Consider the following 18,866-nt stretch of genomic DNA (forward strand, 5'->3'; position numbering starts at 1 on the left):
CCAGGGCTGATTGGCACCATCAACGGCCTGGGCCTCTAGTGCAGACACACGGCGGCTGATTTCCACCACACCGGCCCGAACTTTCTCACATGCGTCAGCCTGCAGTGAGGTTATGTGTTTCAGAGTACCCATCTCTGCACACATGCGCTTTATTCTCCGTAGCAAGCAGGAAACGTCCAAACTAGAGAACGTTATCGGTGGCAGATCATCCAAATAGTGGCAAACAAATCTAGGGATGTCCTCCCCACATTCATTCAACACACTGAGGCAGAGTTTTATGTTATTTGCATCTTTGTTTGGACCTTTATATCCTACGCACCGTTGTGTTGTACCGGGACACAGCTCAAACAAAGTTTTCTTCGAGGCTTCAATCGTCTTGGAGTCAAACGTATTTGTCGCCAACAATACGATCTCGTCCTGGCTTAAGGTTTTAATCTTTACAGCAAGGAAAGTGAGAAGTTCATCTTCCACAATTGTCTTGCCATCTACTGTCGTATATATTACCGGTTTCAATCGCGAGCACTGAGCAGGAGCTGCTGAGCTCCCACCTGCAGGGTCAGCCATATATGGTTTTTAGGACTATGGTACAGATATTACAAAAATAGGCTAATATCGGCCGATATTATCGGACATCCCTAGTTGTCATGGTTGCTGAGTGACAGGGTAATTGAGGGATCACTCCCACCCGCTATTTAAATTGGAATGTGTCTATAACTTTCATATTTCCATGATGGGGTGGCTGTGACTCAGAGGAAGAGCGAGTCCAAGATTGTGGTTAGATACCCGGCTCTGTGTATGTGTGGAAAAGCGTGATAGAAATGCAGGCCCTTATTTGATGGCAGTTTTATAAAAGCAATAGCACTTCTGTGATCTAATGTGATCATATCAGAAGTAATGGGCTTGTTGTTCCTCCACTAAACTGTGACAAAAACACAACATACCACAGCCTCATGGTTCTGTTATGTTATATTGCAAGTAATAGCTAATTATCCTATTTGCACAATAGAACCCAAGTGCTCGACTCAAGGATCCAAAATCCAGGAAAAGGTTCCTAAAAATGGCTCAATAGTGGCTCAAACCAAGATGTACAGACAGGGTGAAAAAACAGGAGGAAACAAAGTTCAGAATGCTGGGAAGCTATGGGACAAGACATGAAGACAATCTGATGGAGAAGAAAGGAAGGGAACCACTTTCTATGCACTAATGATGGAATGACATTCATCTGAGAGAGTGGCTGAATCTAAACAGCACTTAAACAGGGATGAACAAACCAATACCCGAATCAAGACAATGTTTATATTGTGAGGACAGGAGGATTTATGTCATGCGGTTCATGCTGCTCTGCTCTGCTGTGTCCTCAGATCAGTTTCGGAGGCCTGCCTGTCTCAGCGAAGCCGAGCTCCGGAGGGAGGGAGAACTTCTATGGCTGCATGGAAGGAATCACCTACAACGGAGACAACATCACCAACCTGGTCCGCAGGAAGAAGGTGGACACCTCCAGCTTTGTAAGGGAACTCCTTCTGGCTTGTGTGTGTGTGTGTTTAACTTAGACCTGGATTACATTGTATTGTATGTATGTGTCCTGTTCACCACACACACACACACACACACACACAGTGCAAATAGAGAGCCGTGTCGCAGACTTGAAGCAGACAAACGAGTGTTGGAAACGTTTTAATTCAGAATTGATGTCTCATCTGATCATCCTTTGGAAAGAACAACAATCGAGGTATTTAGAACGAATATCAGCTGACCGGTGGCTGACCTCTTCAAAATGTAGCAATAAACTGCAGCAAAGCCAACAGGAAATCAGAAATAGGAAGACATTCACATCACATAACACTCAAACCGGATGGATGTATCTCTACAAAATGTCGTGGCAAAGCTCATTGAGTCAGTGGAGTTAACGGAAAGTGTGTCTGTATGTTAATATTAATATTAATTTCCTTTTTCTTTTTTTTTTTCAAAGGCAAAATTAAACAAAACTGACATCCCTGCTATAAACTCAAAGCTTAATAAGTCCACAAAACAATGGAAACACTTGAGTCACCACCATCTTTCTGAGCTTCCTGTTACACTATAGTGACGACCTCTGGTGGCGTCTGCTGGTCACTACAACACATCACATACTGCATCATACACCTTCATACACCTTCATACACCTTCATACACCTCAGCCCACCTTCAGAGTTCTAGCCCCGGTTTCCCGATAACATCCACTCCTACGTTATGACTTACCAAAGTTGTTTACCTCTATAGTCGTGGTTCCCGAACGGTCTCTTAGGAGTCTTCTTAAGAAACCCTCCTTACGTCGTTCTTACACGGCGCTGTCCAGAAAGAAAGTGCTGAAATCGATTGCTCAGATTTCAATTTTCCATTTCATGCGCAGGTGCATGACAGCACTATATTATAAAATGTAGGCTATTGCAGTGTTTGCGAATAAAACATTGCTAGAAATCCTTCTAGGCCTAAACATTTATTTAACCATGGTCGAACATACTACCATAGCCTACACTGATTTAAAAAAAGATATAGAAAATATATAACAGCGGGGGAGATTGAGCCAATTACAGCATTAATTACATGCGTATTTGTTGCTGTTGTAGTCGAAACTTATGCAATATAGCCGCGTCGGTCAATATATCCATGGGATTGAAGTTGATCCTTATGAAATTATGTATTCCAACGGCTCCGAGGACGGCGACGTCTTTGGTTCAGCACGAGGATACGTTGTATCGCTGCCACAGTTTTGCCACCGTTCACAAGCGTGCATTTATGACATTTTTTTAATTGTTTGACGATGTGCCAATTTCCCAAATTGCTTGCAGGATTGTGCATGCCTTGACACTGACTAGGCCTAATGGGCTAATTAAATGACACTGTAATATACCTAGGCTACTTCTGAGGTTGAGGTAAAGCTTAGCCTTGTGATGAAATGCATGCGCATTTTATTGTTATTTTCTTCATGAATGACTTAAAACCACTGGTGAATATATATATATATATATATATATATATATATATATATATATAAACACACACACAGTATATATGCAGTTTATACATAATACACACATATATATATATATGTATAATACTATCTAGGAGCACTCTGAGCTAACCCCCAGGAACATCTAAGATACTGTGCAGAACTATAAAAGGACGCCAAAATCAAATATAATGACGACAATTTGTAAAAAGTCCAAAGCCATGGTTTGTTCAGTCCGTCCGCAAGATAATAAACAAATACCATTTCAAATGTTTGTTTTTGTGAATGGAGTTGACTTTAATTATTATAACGAGATGACGAATGGGAGTTCAGCATGATTCGGGCTCACGGTGATGTTCTGTGGTCTCACCTCATTGTTGCAGGAATTGTTGTAATTTATTTGACTTCTACTTCCCCTCCTATAGCGAAACCTGACCTTTTCCTGTGCCGAGTCCAACTACTTCTCCGTTTTCTTCAACTCCACGTCCTTCCTGCAGCTGCCCGGTCAGAGTGACAGCGACACTCTGTCAGTCAGCCTGTCCTTCAGGACGTGGAACCCCAACGGGCTGCTGATGTTCACGCTGCTGGCTGATGGCTGGGTGGAGGTGGGACTGACGGAGGGCAAGGTCACAGTATACATGAACGTTACGCAGAAGAAGACACGTATTGACATTTCATCTGGTGAGCTGGCCCAATAGTCTTCAGAATGGAAGTGTGGGAGTAGTTCAATTAGTTTTCACTTTGAGTTTTGAAGCTGTTTGGTTAAAGACTGAAGTGTGTTTGTCCTGCAGGTTCAGGTCTGAATGATGGCCAGTGGCACAGTGTCCATCTGAATGCATTGGAAAACTATGCTATGTTGACAGTGGATGGAGACGAGGCATCCACAGTGAGAACAGCCATCCCTATCCATATCCAGACAGGGGGAACCTACTACTTTGGAGGTGAAGCTTCAGAAAGATAACTAGTCATCCAATGTAACGCGTCTGCTTCATTAAAGGTGGCAGTGAGGGATATTTTCAATGTTGAGGCTTGGAATCATGTTCAAGTCAAAACGTTTAACCCTCATCCTATCAGTATATTTAACATACAAGGACTACAATAAAGTACTGTAAGAGTGTAAAATAAAGAGTAAGACCGTGTTCAGACTGTACATGTTCGTGACGGCCTAAGGGAAGGCGTGTCTAGCACATAGAGGAGTTGCAAAACGTGATCTGATTGGCTGACAGATCCGTTGGTGAAAAGTGTCACTTTTCTCAATTTTTTCGATCCAAGCTATGCAGCAAAACGGACCCACAATTGATTTTGGCAAAGCCCGTGCAAAGTCAATAAGATCCGTCAACGGACATGTGCAGTCTGATCAATATTTCTATGTAGTTCTGGCTATAGCAGCGGGGCTGACGGGAACAAGAAGTTAATTCTATCAGTATATTTATTTCTCGTGGTTGTGATAATGACCTTTTACCTCATGTGCCCCTTCAGGCAACTTCCTGCACCCCAACACCCGATCACTTCAGCGCTCATTCCAGGGCTGCATGCAGATGATCCACATAGACGACCATCTGGCTGACCTCAGGGCTGTGGAGCAGGGCCTCATCGGAACCTTTGAGAATGTCAGCCTGGATATGTGTGCCATTATAGACAGGTATACCACAGAATGGACTTAACACGTTCATAGAAGAGGCTCAGTGAGTGAGTGTTAGAATGAGATGCCTACTTTGTTCTGTCTTTGTGTCAGGTGTGTTCCTAACCACTGTGAACACGGTGGTCGCTGCTCTCAGACGTGGGATACATTCAGCTGCAACTGCAGCGGCACAGGATACACTGGAGCTACCTGCCATACATGTAAGTGCGCACACACACACACACACACACACAGACACACTGCTTTGTGTCCTCTTAGCCGTGTGCCTCCTTTGTAGCGATGTATCAGCAGTCCTGTGAGGAGTATAAGCACCAGGGGAAGAGTTCAGGGAGCTACTGGATTGACCCGGACGGCAGTGGATCCATCCCCCCCTTCAGAGTCAGCTGTGACATGACAGGTGAGAGGTCACTGTGAAAAGTGTGTTCGGTTGATTGGGTTTCATTTTCACATTTAGATCAATGTATTCACATGTTACTCTGGGTAAGACACAAGAACAAAACCATAAGAATGCTTGTTCCACAATTTTGCACACATTTGAGTTCTACTTCCAACTTTGCAGTTTTTGCCACAATGCTCATTCCATCCCACGTATAAAAAACATGTTTTTATATGGAAACATTCATAACTGCAGCCTATAGGTTGGGTTACAGAACCGGAGGGAAGAGCTGAGCTGAAAGTCGTGGAAGTGGGCAGTGATTTGGCTAAGACTGATCCACTCCAAAGGGGTTGTTCAGGATCCACATACCCGGTGAACGGTGAACCTTCTGGAGAGTGGCCGGAACAGGGTCCAGCCATTACAGAACGTATACCAGACATGCCCAACGCTTCTGTGAAGGCGTTGGAATGAAGGGAATCATTCCATCCAGCTGGATCGAGCCCATTTGTGCCAAAGGAAAAGGACTCCACAACCATCGTTCCTAAGTCTAGATTGCAAGAACTTTTCAGTGCTGGCTTAAGAGGATGACTTTATACATGACTGAAATACACTGGAATCCTCAGCCATGACGATACAGGAGAACTAACATGGTCAGGCTGGATTTGGCTAATGAACACCGATCATACGGATCACACCTCCATGCAGAAATGAAAGACTGCCACCCCCCTATGACATCCAGGGATGTTCACCATACACAGGCAGAATAAAGCTACAATCCAGTCAGCTTTGAGGCCAGAGGTGGCCTTGTGCTCTGGAGAGGCATTTAAAGATCATCCTAATGGAACTGACTGTCTCATGTGTAGATGCCTGAGGCCAAGAGTTCTTGAGGAAGAACTTAAAATGTCAAGACCTGCAGCAAGATTGTGGGGAGCGAGATCCTGTCTAAAACCAGTCCAGAGGTTTGCCAGCACAGTCGGCTTACACTTACCATCAGTGACATGAAAACAATGAAGGAAAGCCGCAGCCTGCAAGTAGTAGTGAGCCAGTTGTTGAACCGGTGAACGTTTGAAACCATCTGACGATGATCCCTCGTTGCTGTAGTCGCCACACAGTTCCTCTGTTCGGGGAGAACGGTGGAACGCAGCATGTTCTCTAATGCATTAGTCATCCTGTTTACTGTACTAGTTAATGCAGATGAATGTTTGCTGAAGAAGGGCTGGAGACTATTGACGGTATTTCTTCTAATCTTGTAGATGAAAGGGTTTGGACCACGCTGAGGAACAACCTGTCTCCTCAGACGTCAGTCACCAGTGCAGACCAGGAGGGGAAGGCAGTGCTGCAGATCACGTACAATCTGACTGATGAGCAGGTACGCAAGTACAAGCAGGCCCTTTGACCGAGTTACACCATGCACACCTTGTTTTGTGTTTCAGAGTAGAGCTTTGAGGAAAGATCACTCTTTTGTGTAGTGCATCGGTGTCAGTGTATACAAAAGTCACAGTCTGATACCTACGTCTGTTTTCAGTACAATAGAGAAAACAAAGAAAAAGGAGAAAATAATCTTTTTTTATTGGTTTATTTTTAAACGATGAACAGTTTATCATTATCCATAATTCTTACAGTTATGGCACCAATACTGGCATATTGTCAATACAAAAAGTATCTAAAATACATTTGATTACATGACATCACAGACCGAGTCGAGGCCATTCCAACAAGGAGAGAATCGGTAATCAGAAAGAGGCATGATGATGCCGCTGGACCAATTAATAATTCAGTGGCAACACCGGGGAAGTGGAGCTTCGTTAGTGCACCAACGTATACTTGGATAAGGACACGTTGTGGAACAGAGAATTTTACTTTTCACATTATTTTAAAGGTGCAATACAAGTGCGTATGTGAACATACATATACATATATATATATATATATATATATATATATATATATGTATATGTATATGTATATATATATATACAGACAGAGCTGAACTGTGATGACCTGAGGGGGAACCGGAAGGGTGGGCGCTGCTTCCATGACGGTTGTTTGATTGAAAATGATTTGCTGTCTGTAATAAAATATATTCTTTTTGTTTGTGTGTGTGTGTGTGTGTGTGTGTGTGTGTGTGTGTGTGTGTGTGTGTGTGTGTGTGTGTGTGTGTGTGTGTGTGTGTGTGTGCGCGTGTGTGTGTGTGTGTGTGTGTGTGTGTGTGTGCGCGCGTGTGTGTGTGTGTGTGTGTGTGTGTGTGTGTGTGCAGGTGTTGTCAGTCACCAGCAGTGCAGAGTACTGTGACCAGTATGTGGCCTACGCCTGCCGGATGTCTCGTCTGCTCAACACTCCCGGTAAAGTATCCCTCATCGGCAGAGACGTCACGGCTTCATCTGCAGCCTCTCAGCCAATAAACGATGTATATCAGGCCTGCATGTGTTGTCCTCGATGGTCGTTCACCATTGGCTTCAGGCCACCATAAGCCTCTACTGTTGTGTGTTTGAGGATGTCAGCGTGATGGATCCACCTTTGAGAAGGAGAGATGTGATGCGATTCATAGTTCTGACTTCATGACTATTATTCCTGATACTGAGAACATAGTAGTGAAACTGAAGACTTGTGGAAGTAAACTGACTGCAGGATGTTGGTTTGATTCCCAGATGGTGTCCCTTTTACCTGGTGGGTAGGAAGGGCCAATGAGAGGCATTCTTACTGGGGGGGCTCAGGACCCGGCATACAGAAGTGCTCCTGTGGTATCGAGCGCAACTGCACTGACCCCAAACACTACTGCAACTGTGACGCTAACCTGCGCAGCTGGTGAGTGGACCGCTCAGCTCAGCAGCTGAGTTCAACGTTCAGATTCTGCTCGTGTCAGTCCTGGTCACTGTACATGTCACAGCGCTGGGTTGGTCATTTCACACCAAGTCCTCTAGTGCCACACACGGGGACATCAGTGATCTTACAGTGAACGTGAAAACACACAGACCTCCATAGGACCCTCAGTGATGTGGTGGGGGAGTTTTAGTGGAGCAAGATAAGTGCTGCAATCCTTCAGTTTGTGATACAAGCGTGAAAATTAGCATGAGCAGTCTCCATGGATCTCTTGACAAGAAAACTGTCCGAGACATTTGAAATTTCAAGATGGCGGCCATTTTCTTGTCAAGTGACCCATGGAGACTGCTCATGCTAATTTTCACGCTTGTATCACCAAATAAATCATTATATCACTTAACTGTTCCACTAAAGTGTCGGCCATCTTGAAAAATGGCCGCCATCTAGAAATTTCATATGTCTCGGACAGTTTTCTTGTCAAGTGACCCATGGAGACTGCTCATGCCAATTTTCACGCTTGTATCATCAACTGAAAGATTCTGACAATACTAAGCACTGAGCCGCTCCACTACTTGTCTGGGCGTTTGTAATGTTGGGGAACTAGCAGGAGCAGAATGGAATATGGCTATTTGATGGAATACAATCTCCCTGATCTCTTTGTCCAGACCACATGCTGACAGTCAACACCCACAGCCGCCATTTAAGAACACACACACTTTTATAGTCGTTGGTTAGATGGGTCACTGAGACTTAATGTATGTTAATTTGTTTATTAATATTGCATAAGAATGAATGCTATCAACCTCTAATTCCTTCATATGTACTAACTGTTAATGGTAACTTTGTTATTATGAATCGAAGTTCCTAATTGTGAGTTAGTATATCAAATGAGACTGAATGAAATTGTGAATTGGCTTATTTTTACTTTTTAAAGGATGGTGCCCCGATTGTTTCAATACAAATTAAATCACTTTATTATAATTCATACATTTTTAATTATTATTCCATAAAATAGCCATATTCCAATTCTGCTCCTGCTAGTTCCCCAACATAACAAATGGCCAGACAGACTCCCCCACCACATCACTGAGGGTGGTTTGGAGGTCTGTGTGTTTTCACGTCTGTGTTCATAATGTAGTTCCTCCCTTCATCACGCTGCTGGTCAACGCCATGTTTAGTGTTGATTCCACAGAGAACCGTGAGGGACAATATTCAGCATGACCTTGTATATCCACGTACTGTTACTCTCACATACACATGTGTCTGTGTGTGTGTCTGTGTCTGCAGGAGGGAGGATGCAGGCCTGTTGGTGTATAAAGATCATCTGCCAGTCAGTCAGGTTGTGGTTGGTGATACAAGCAGAGCTGGATCTGAGGCTAAACTCACCGTAGGGCCACTCAAATGCCAGGGGGACCGTAAGTGTCTCTCTATCTCCCTATCCAAACCACAAACATGCCAGTATCTCACCAGAGATATTTATATCCTCAGAGATCATTCGTTTTTTATAAGTTGATCCTGTTGAATCTGTATAACCATAACTATCATGAACAAGCTGTCTAGCTCACTGTCATGGTAGAGAAGTGAAAATAGAGCCTGATATAAAAAATACAGGATACATACATTTATCCACTATGTTTTAATGCCATTTTCAGATTTTTAAGCCTATTTTGATGATTATTAATATTGTGAATGGCAGTTTATCTGGGGCATGTCATGAAGGTTTCACATTGTATCATGTCACGTACTAATCCATCTGTATCCGAAGGGAACTTGTGGAACGCAGCATCCTTCACCAGCCCCGCCTCCTTCCTCCACTTCCCTTCCTTCAGAGGAGAACGCAGCATCGACATTTCCTTCTACTTCAAGACCTCATCCACTCACGGAGTCTTTCTGGAGAACCTGGGAACCTCCCACTTCCTGCATGTTGAACTCCGAGGTGTGTGTGTGTGTGAGATTTTTGGTCTTGAGGACATTAAACACTCCTCATTGAGATACAAGTAATGCTTATTAATGCAGGTAAATGTGAATCAGAGAGAGTATGTGGTGCTTTGCAGTTTTTGTGGTCGTGTCTTGTTAAAAAAACGTTTGATTGTGATCCCGGCTCCAGGAGGCTCCACCATCTCCTTCTCTTTCGACGTGGGCAGTGAGCGGGTGGAGCTCAGCGTTCAGTCGCCGGTGCCTCTGAACGATGACCAATGGCATCGCGTGGAGGCCGAGAAAAATGTCAAGGAAGTGTTGCTGCAGCTTAATGGACAGTACAAGGAGGTCCGACTCACGCCCCCACAGGGACACACCAAAATTGACTTCTTCAGTGAGCTATATGCTGGTAGGACACAAGCCCACCTTCTGCACTGTTACCCCCAGCTGTCATGTGATACATACAGCAGTTGTGTCAGCAGGTCTTAAAGTGCTGGAAAACAGTGCAATGCCCGTTCTACTCCTATTCTATTTCTATAGTTATAAAAGGAGCTCTAGAGGACGTAGTGAACGTCCCTTTGCAACTGTGATTTCCATCATCGCTAACGAGGCAGTGTCACCGTGTCTTTTTTCCAAGGTGCCTCAAGTGGTCAGAGGGGTTTTCTGGGCTGCATGCGGGCTCTGAAGATAAATGGTGTGACCTATGACCTGGAGGAGAGGGCACGGGTAACTCCAGGGGTGAATCCAGGCTGCCAGGGCCACTGCAGTGACTACGGGATACACTGCAGGAATGGAGGGAAGTGTGTGGAGAAGTACAATGGCTACTCCTGTGACTGCTCCCTCACGGCGTACGACGGCCCCTACTGCGCTGATGGTATGACCTTCAACCCTGAATGGGATTAGATGACATCATTTTAGAAAAGATGATGCTATTGTTCAATACATTGGATTAGATGCAGCAACAAAGATCCATCAACATGTTTGAATCACCCCCCATCCTCTGTATGTGTGTGTGTGTGTGTGTGTGTGTGTGTGTGTCTGTGTGTGTGTGTCTGTGTGTGTGTGTGTGGGTGTCTGTGTGTGTGTCTGTGTGTGTGTGTGTGTGGGTGTCTGTGTGTGTGTGTGTGTGTGTGTGTGTGTGTGTGTGTGTGTCTGTGTGTGCGTGTGTCTGTGTGTGTGTGTGTGTGTGTGTGCGTCTGTGTGTCTGTGCGTCTGTGTGTGTGTGTGTGTGTGTGTGTCTGTGTGTGTGTGTGTGTGTCTGTGTGTGCGTGTGTGTGTGTGTCTGTGTGTGTGTGTGTGTGTGTGTCTGTGTGTGTGTGTGTGTGTGTGTGTCTGTGTGTGTGTGTAGATGTAGGTGGCTACTTTGAGACAGGAACCCTGGTGCGTTATGACTTCTTGCCCGAGGCGGGGACTCTGGCGTCGCAGGAGGCAAAGAGAATATCGGGTGTTGGTGTTCCCAGTGAGGCGAACCTGACTCGAGAGGAGCTGGTGTTCAGCTTCAGCACCTCCAGCACTCCCAGCATCCTGGTCTACATCAGCTCCAGAACTCAGGACTACCTAGCTGTTGTGCTCAGACACAACGGTGGGCTCATCAACATCAATTTATTTATTTGTACATTTTTCATTAAATCTACATTTAATGAACTGCTCTTACATTATTATCCGTGTCCATGTGTCCAGGTACTCTCCAGATCCGCTACAGTCTCGGTGGGCTAACAGAACCTTACACAATAGATGTTGACCATCGTAACATGGCCAACGGACAGCCTCACTCTGTCAACATCACTAGGAACTTGAGGGAGATAAGACTACAGGTTAGTACAGTTGCCATAGCGACCGTTGTCGCAGGCCACTTCTGTATAAAGTAAAGCGTCTTATGGTGAGTCACGGACTTCCCCATTAGCGACTATGAGTGGAGTAGTAGCATTATGAAGTCCAGACAGACAGACTACATGAGTCGAGCCTAATAACTTCATGATTCATAACAACTAACAATAATCTCCATTTTGGTTTGTACCAGTCAAATGACATGTAGAGACAGACGGGTAACCAGTCTATCACAGGGAGACATGTAGAGACAGACAGGTAACCAGTCTATCACAGGGCTGACATGTAGAGACAGACAGGTAACTAGTCTATCACAGGGCTGACATGTAGAGACAGACAGGTAACCAGTCTATCACAGGGCTGACATGTAGAGACAGACAGGTAACCAGTCTATCACAGGGCTGACATGCAGAGACAGACAGGTAACCAGTCTATCACAGGGAGACATGTAGAGACAGACAGGTAACCAGTCTATCACAGGGCTGACATGTAGAGACAGACAGGTAACCAGTCTATCACAGGGAGACATGTAGAGACAGACAGGTAACCAGTCTATCACAGGGCTGACATGTAGAGACAGACAGGTAACCAGTCTATCACAGGGAGACATGTAGAGACAGACAGGTAACCAGTCTATCACAGGGAGACATGTAGAGACAGACAGGTAACCAGTCTATCACAGGGAGACATGTAGAGACAGACAGGCAACCAGTCTATCACAGGGAGACATGTAGAGACAGACAGGTAACCAGTCTATCACAGGGAGACATGTAGAGACAGACAGGTAACCAGTCTATCACAGGGAGACATGTAGAGACAGACAGGTAACCAGTCTATCACAGGGAGACATGTAGAGACAGACAGGTAACCACCCTATCACAGGGAGACATGTAGAGACAGACAGGTAACCAGTCTATCACAGGGAGACATGTAGAGACAGACAGGTAACCACCCTATCACAGGGCTGACATGTAGAGACAGACAGGTAACCAGTCTATCACAGGGCTGACATGTAGAGACAGACAGGCAACCAGTCTATCACAGGGCTGACATGTAGAGACAGACAGGTAACCAGTCTATCACAGGGAGACATGTAGAGACAGACAGGTAACCAGTCTATCACAGGGCTGACATGTAGAGACAGACATGTCCAGTCTATCACAGGGAGACATGTAGAGACAGACAGGTAACCAGTCTATCACAGGGCTGACATGTAGAGACAGACAGGTAACCAGTCTATCACAGGGCTGACATGTAGAAACAGACAGGTAACCAGTCTATCACAGGGAGACATGTAGAGACAGACAGGTAACCAGTCTATCACAGGGAGACATGTAGAGACAGACAGGTAACCAGTCTATCACAGGGAGACATGTAGAGACAGACAGGTAACCAGTCTATCACAGGGAGACATGTAGAGACAGACAGGTAACCAGTCTATCACAGGGAGACATGTAGAGACAGAAAGGTAACCAGTCTATCACAGGGAGACATGTAGAGACAGACAGGTAACCAGTCTATCACAGGGAGACATGTAGAGAAAGACAGGTAACCAGTCTATCACAGGGCTGACATGTAGAGACAGACAGGTAACCAGTCTATCACAGGGCTGACATGTAGAGACAGACAGGTAACCAGTCTATCACAGGGCCGACATGTAGAGACAGACAGGTAACCAGTCTATCACAGGGCTGACATGTAGAGACAGACAGGTAACCAGTCTATCACAGGGCTGACATGTAGAGACAGACAGGTAACCAGTCTATCACAGGGAGACATGTAGAGACAGACAGGTAACCAGTCTATCACAGGGAGACATGTAGAGACAGACAGGTAACCAGTCTATCACAGGGAGACATGTAGAGACAGACAGGTAACCAGTCTATCACAGGGAGACATGTAGAGACAGAAAGGTAACCAGTCTATCACAGGGAGACATGTAGAGACAGACAGGTAACCAGTCTATCACAGGGAGACATGTAGAGACAGACAGGTAACCAGTCTATCACAGGGAGACATGTAGAGACAGACAGGCAACCAGTCTATCACAGGGAGACATGTAGAGACAGACAGGTAACCAGTCTATCACAGGGAGACATGTAGAGACAGACAGGTAACCAGTCTATCACAGGGAGACATGTAGAGACAGACAGGTAACCAGTCTATCACAGGGAGACATGTAGAGACAGACAGGTAACCAGTCTATCACAGGGAGACATGTAGAGACAGACAGGTAACCAGTCTATCACAGAGAGACATGTAGAGACAGACAGGTAACCAGTCTATCACAGGGAGACATGTAGAGAAAGACAGGTAACCAGTCTATCACAGGGCTGACATGTAGAGACAGACAGGTAACCAGTCTATCACAGGGCTGACATGTAGAGACAGACAGGTAACCAGTCTATCACAGGGAGACATGTAGAGAAAGACAGGTAACCAGTCTATCACAGGGCTGACATGTAGAGACAGACAGGTAACCAGTCTATCACAGGGAGACATGTAGAGACAGACAGGTAACCACCCTATCACAGGGAGACATGTAGAGACAGACAGGTAACCAGTCTATCACAGGGAGACATGTAGAGACAGACAGGTAACCACCCTATCACAGGGCTGACATGTAGAGACAGACAGGTAACCAGTCTATCACAGGGCTGACATGTAGAGAAAGACATGCAACCAGTCTATCACAGGGCTGACATGTAGAGACAGACAGGTAACCAGTCTATCACAGGGAGACATGTAGAGACAGACAGGTAACCAGTCTATCACAGGGCTGACATGTAGAGACAGACAGGTAACCAGTCTATCACAGGGCTGACATGTAGAGACAGACAGGTAACCAGTCTATCACAGGGAGACATGTAGAGAAAGACAGGTAACCAGTCTATCACAGGGCTGACATGTAGAGACAGACAGGTAACCAGTCTATCACAGGGAGACATGTAGAGACAGACAGGTAACCACCCTATCACAGGGAGACATGTAGAGACAGACAGGTAACCAGTCTATCACAGGGAGACATGTAGAGACAGACAGGTAACCACCCTATCACAGGGCTGACATGTAGAGACAGACAGGTAACCAGTCTATCACAGGGCTGACATGTAGAGACAGACAGGCAACCAGTCTATCACAGGGCTGACATGTAGAGACAGACAGGTAACCAGTCTATCACAGGGAGACATGTAGAGACAGACAGGTAACCAGTCTATCACAGGGCTGACATGTAGAGACAGACAGGTAACCAGTCTATCACAGGGAGACATGTAGAGACAGACAGGTAACCAGTCTATCACAGGGCTGACATGTAGAGACAGACAGGTAACCAGTCTATCACAGGGCTGACATGTAGAAACAGACAGGTAACCAGTCTATCACAGGGAGACATGTAGAGACAGACAGGTAACCAGTCTATCACAGGGAGACATGTAGAGACAGACAGGTAACCAGTCTATCACAGGGAGACATGTAGAGACAGACAGGTAACCAGTCTATCACAGGGAGACATGTAGAGACAGACAGGTAACCAGTCTATCACAGGGAGACATGTAGAGACAGAAAGGTAACCAGTCTATCACAGGGAGACATGTAGAGACAGACAGGTAACCAGTCTATCACAGGGAGACATGTAGAGACAGACAGGTAACCAGTCTATCACAGGGAGACATGTAGAGACAGACAGGCAACCAGTCTATCACAGGGAGACATGTAGAGACAGACAGGTAACCAGTCTATCACAGGGAGACATGTAGAGACAGACAGGTAACCAGTCTATCACAGGGAGACATGTAGGGACAGACAGGTAACCAGTCTATCACAGGGAGACATGTAGAGACAGACAGGTAACCAGTCTATCACAGGGAGACATGTAGAGACAGACAGGTAACCAGTCTATCACAGAGAGACATGTAGAGACAGACAGGTAACCCGTCTATCACAGGGAGACATGTAGAGAAAGACAGGTAACCAGTCTATCACAGGGCTGACATGTAGAGACAGACAGGTAACCAGTCTATCACAGGGCTGACATGTAGAGACAGACAGGTAACCAGTCTATCACAGGGAGACATGTAGAGAAAGACAGGTAACCAGTCTATCACAGGGCTGACATGTAGAGACAGACAGGTAACCAGTCTATCACAGGGAGACATGTAGAGACAGACAGGTAACCAGTCTATCACAGGGAGACATGTAGAGACAGACAGGTAACCAGTCTTTCACAGGGAGACATGTAGAGACAGACAGGTAACCAGTCTATCACAGGGAGACATGTAGAGACAGACAGGTAACCAGTCTATCACAGGGAGACATGTAGAGACAGACAGGTAACCAGTCTATCACAGAGAGACATGTAGAGACAGACAGGTAACCAGTCTATCACAGGGAGACATGTAGAGAAAGACAGGTAACCAGTCTATCACAGGGCTGACATGTAGAGACAGACAGGTAACCAGTCTATCACAGGGCTGACATGTAGAGACAGACAGGTAACCAGTCTATCACAGGGAGACATGTAGAGACAGACAGGTAACCAGTCTATCACAGGGCTGACATGTAGAGACAGACAGGTAACCAGTCTATCACAGGGCTGACATGTAGAGACAGACAGGTAACCAGTCTATCACAGGGCTGACATGTAGAGACAGACAGGTAACCAGTCTATCACAGGGCTGACATGTAGAGACAGACAGGTAACCAGTCTATCACAGGGCCGACATGTAGAGACAGACAGGTAACCAGTCTATCACAGGGCTGACATGTAGAGAAAGACAGGTAACCAGTCTATCACAGGGAGACATGTAGAGAAAGACAGGTAACCAGTCTATCACAGGGCTGACATGTAGAGACAGACAGGTAACCAGTCTATCACAGGGCTGACATGTAGAGACAGACAGGTAACCAGTCTATCACAGGGCTGACATGTAGAGACAGACAGGTAACCAGTCTATCACAGGGAGACATGTAGAGAAAGACAGGTAACCAGTCTATCACAGGGCTGACATGTAGAGACAGACAGGTAACCAGTCTATCACAGGGCTGACATGTAGAGACAGACAGGTAACCAGTCTATCACAGGGCTGACATGTAGAGACAGACAGGTAACCAGTCTATCACAGGGCTGACATGTAGAGACAGACAGGTAACCAGTCTATCACAGGGCCGACATGTAGAGACAGACAGGTAACCAGTCTATCACAGGGCTGACATGTAGAGACAGACAGGTAACCAGTCTATCACAGGGCTGACATGTAGAGACAGACAGGTAACCAGTCTATCACAGGGAGACATGTAGAGACAGACAGGTAACCAGTCTATCACAGGGAGACATGTAGAGACAGACAGGTAACCAGTCTATCACAGGGCTGACATGTAGAGACAGACAGGTAACCAGTCTATCACAGGGCTGACATGTAGAGACAGACAGGTAACCAGTCTATCACAGGGAAACATGTAGAGACAGACAGGTAACCAGTCTAGCACAGGGCTGACATGTAGAGACAGACAGGTAACCAGTCTATCACAGGGAGACATGTAGAGACAGACAGGTAACCAGTCTATCACAGGGAAACATGTAGAGACAGACAGGTAACCAGTCTATCACAGGGAGACATGTAGAGACAGACAGGTAACCAGTCTATCACAGGGAGACATGTAGAGACAGACAGGTAACCAGTCTATCACAGGGAGACATGTAGAGACAGACAGGTAACCAGTCTATCACAGGGAGACATGTAGAGACAGACAGGTAACCAGTCTATCACAGGGAGACATGTAGAGACAGACAGGTAACCAGTCTATCACAGGGAGACATGTAGAGACAGAAAGGTAACCAGTCTATCACAGGGAGACATGTAGAGACAGACAGGTAACCAGTCTATCACAGGGAGACATGTAGAGACAGACAGGTAACCAGTCTATCACAGGGAGACATGTAGAGACAGACAGGTAACCAGTCTATCACAGGGAGACATGTAGAGACAGACAGGTAACCAGTCTATCACAGGGAGACATGTAGAGACAGACAGGTAACCAGTCTATCACAGGGAGACATGTAGAGACAGACAGGTTCTTCTCTGATCCCTGTCCTCCATCCTCCAGCTGGACCATTACCCAGCATCCACCTACAGCTTACCTGAGGCCTCTGACACCCAGTTCAACCTGGTGAAAAGTATCTTCCTGGGGAAGGTGTTTGGTGAGTGAGCAGATTGGGTGATGTTCTATGAGTTTATGTCCTGTCCTGTCCTGTCGTGTGTGTGTGTGTGTGTGTGTGTGTGTGTGTGTCTCCTCCTATTCCAATATTACAGACATCACTATTACTTACACAAGTAAGAAAGGGATTTCCACTTTGCCCCTCGATTAGTGAGAAACTTTAAAAATGTATTCAGGAACCTAATCCAAGTATCTTATTGTTAAAGTAATGTAACTAGATTACTTTCCACTACTTTTGAATTACCTCAAGACCAAATATGCATATAAAGAGTTCAGGTTTATTGTTTCCCAGCTATTCCTTCCTTTTTCATGCACCGTAATAGCGGTAATTATGCATATTTCACTGAACTGTACCCTAAGTAGCCGACATGCCCAAGTCGCCTGCTGGTGAACATGAATATGATCTACAGAAACAGAATTGTATCATCTATTACATAACTTCTTACTGTAATGTGTCTTAGAGAGACAGTGATCCACGCCTTTGTGACCACTCGGCTGGATTACTGCAATGGACTTTATATGGGGGTTAGTGGGTCCTCCATTGCCCGTCTTCAACTGGTTCAAAATGCTGCTGCACGTCTTTTAACTGGCACAAGAAAGTTTGAGCACATTTCACCTATTTTAGCTTCCCTCCACTGGCTGCCCGTTCATTTTAGGATTCATTTTAAAATCCTTTAATTTGCTTTTAAAGCCTTAAAAGGCCTTGCTCCACCCTACCTCTCTGAGCTGCTACACCCCTACACTCCCAGCCGCTCTCTCAGGTCAGCTGACCAGCTGCTCCTGACGGTGCCTAAAGCCAGGCTGAAGCTCAGAGGGGAGCGAGCATTTGCGGTCGCAGCTCCAAGACTTTGGAAGGGATTGCCGCTGCACATGAGACAGACTGTCTCATTTTAAATCTCTTCTTGAAACCCACCTCTTCTCTTTGGCGTTTGACACCATGTAGAGTGTTGATATTATGTGTATATGTGCATACTTTTTACCTTTTTATTTTTAAATTTTATCTTATTTTATTTTTATCTTGTGCGGGCAGCGCACCCTTTTATTTTCTTATTATTTTAATTATTTTATTTGAGTTTTAT

General features: G+C 45.5%; 1 protein-coding gene across 1 annotated transcript in view; it reads left to right on the forward strand.

The window, feature by feature from the left end:
• The window catches only part of cntnap2b (contactin associated protein 2b), a 72,912-nt gene that overhangs the window by 49,548 nt on the left and 4,498 nt on the right, over nucleotides 1-18,866 (forward strand). The window contains exons 7-22 of the mRNA XM_084008428.1: nucleotides 1,362-1,505; nucleotides 3,415-3,670; nucleotides 3,781-3,930; nucleotides 4,469-4,631; nucleotides 4,725-4,831; nucleotides 4,909-5,028; nucleotides 6,261-6,376; nucleotides 7,265-7,349; nucleotides 7,656-7,812; nucleotides 9,115-9,242; nucleotides 9,593-9,763; nucleotides 9,935-10,153; nucleotides 10,382-10,618; nucleotides 11,093-11,326; nucleotides 11,425-11,558; nucleotides 17,677-17,770. Coding sequence (XP_083864554.1) covers nucleotides 1,362-1,505; nucleotides 3,415-3,670; nucleotides 3,781-3,930; nucleotides 4,469-4,631; nucleotides 4,725-4,831; nucleotides 4,909-5,028; nucleotides 6,261-6,376; nucleotides 7,265-7,349; nucleotides 7,656-7,812; nucleotides 9,115-9,242; nucleotides 9,593-9,763; nucleotides 9,935-10,153; nucleotides 10,382-10,618; nucleotides 11,093-11,326; nucleotides 11,425-11,558; nucleotides 17,677-17,770 — 2,515 coding nt within the window. The remainder of the gene's footprint in view (nucleotides 1-1,361; nucleotides 1,506-3,414; nucleotides 3,671-3,780; nucleotides 3,931-4,468; nucleotides 4,632-4,724; nucleotides 4,832-4,908; nucleotides 5,029-6,260; nucleotides 6,377-7,264; nucleotides 7,350-7,655; nucleotides 7,813-9,114; nucleotides 9,243-9,592; nucleotides 9,764-9,934; nucleotides 10,154-10,381; nucleotides 10,619-11,092; nucleotides 11,327-11,424; nucleotides 11,559-17,676; nucleotides 17,771-18,866) is intronic.

This window comes from Eutrigla gurnardus (genome assembly GCF_963514095.1).
Source record: "Eutrigla gurnardus genome assembly, chromosome: 4".
Lineage (NCBI taxonomy): Eukaryota > Metazoa > Chordata > Actinopteri > Perciformes > Triglidae > Eutrigla > Eutrigla gurnardus.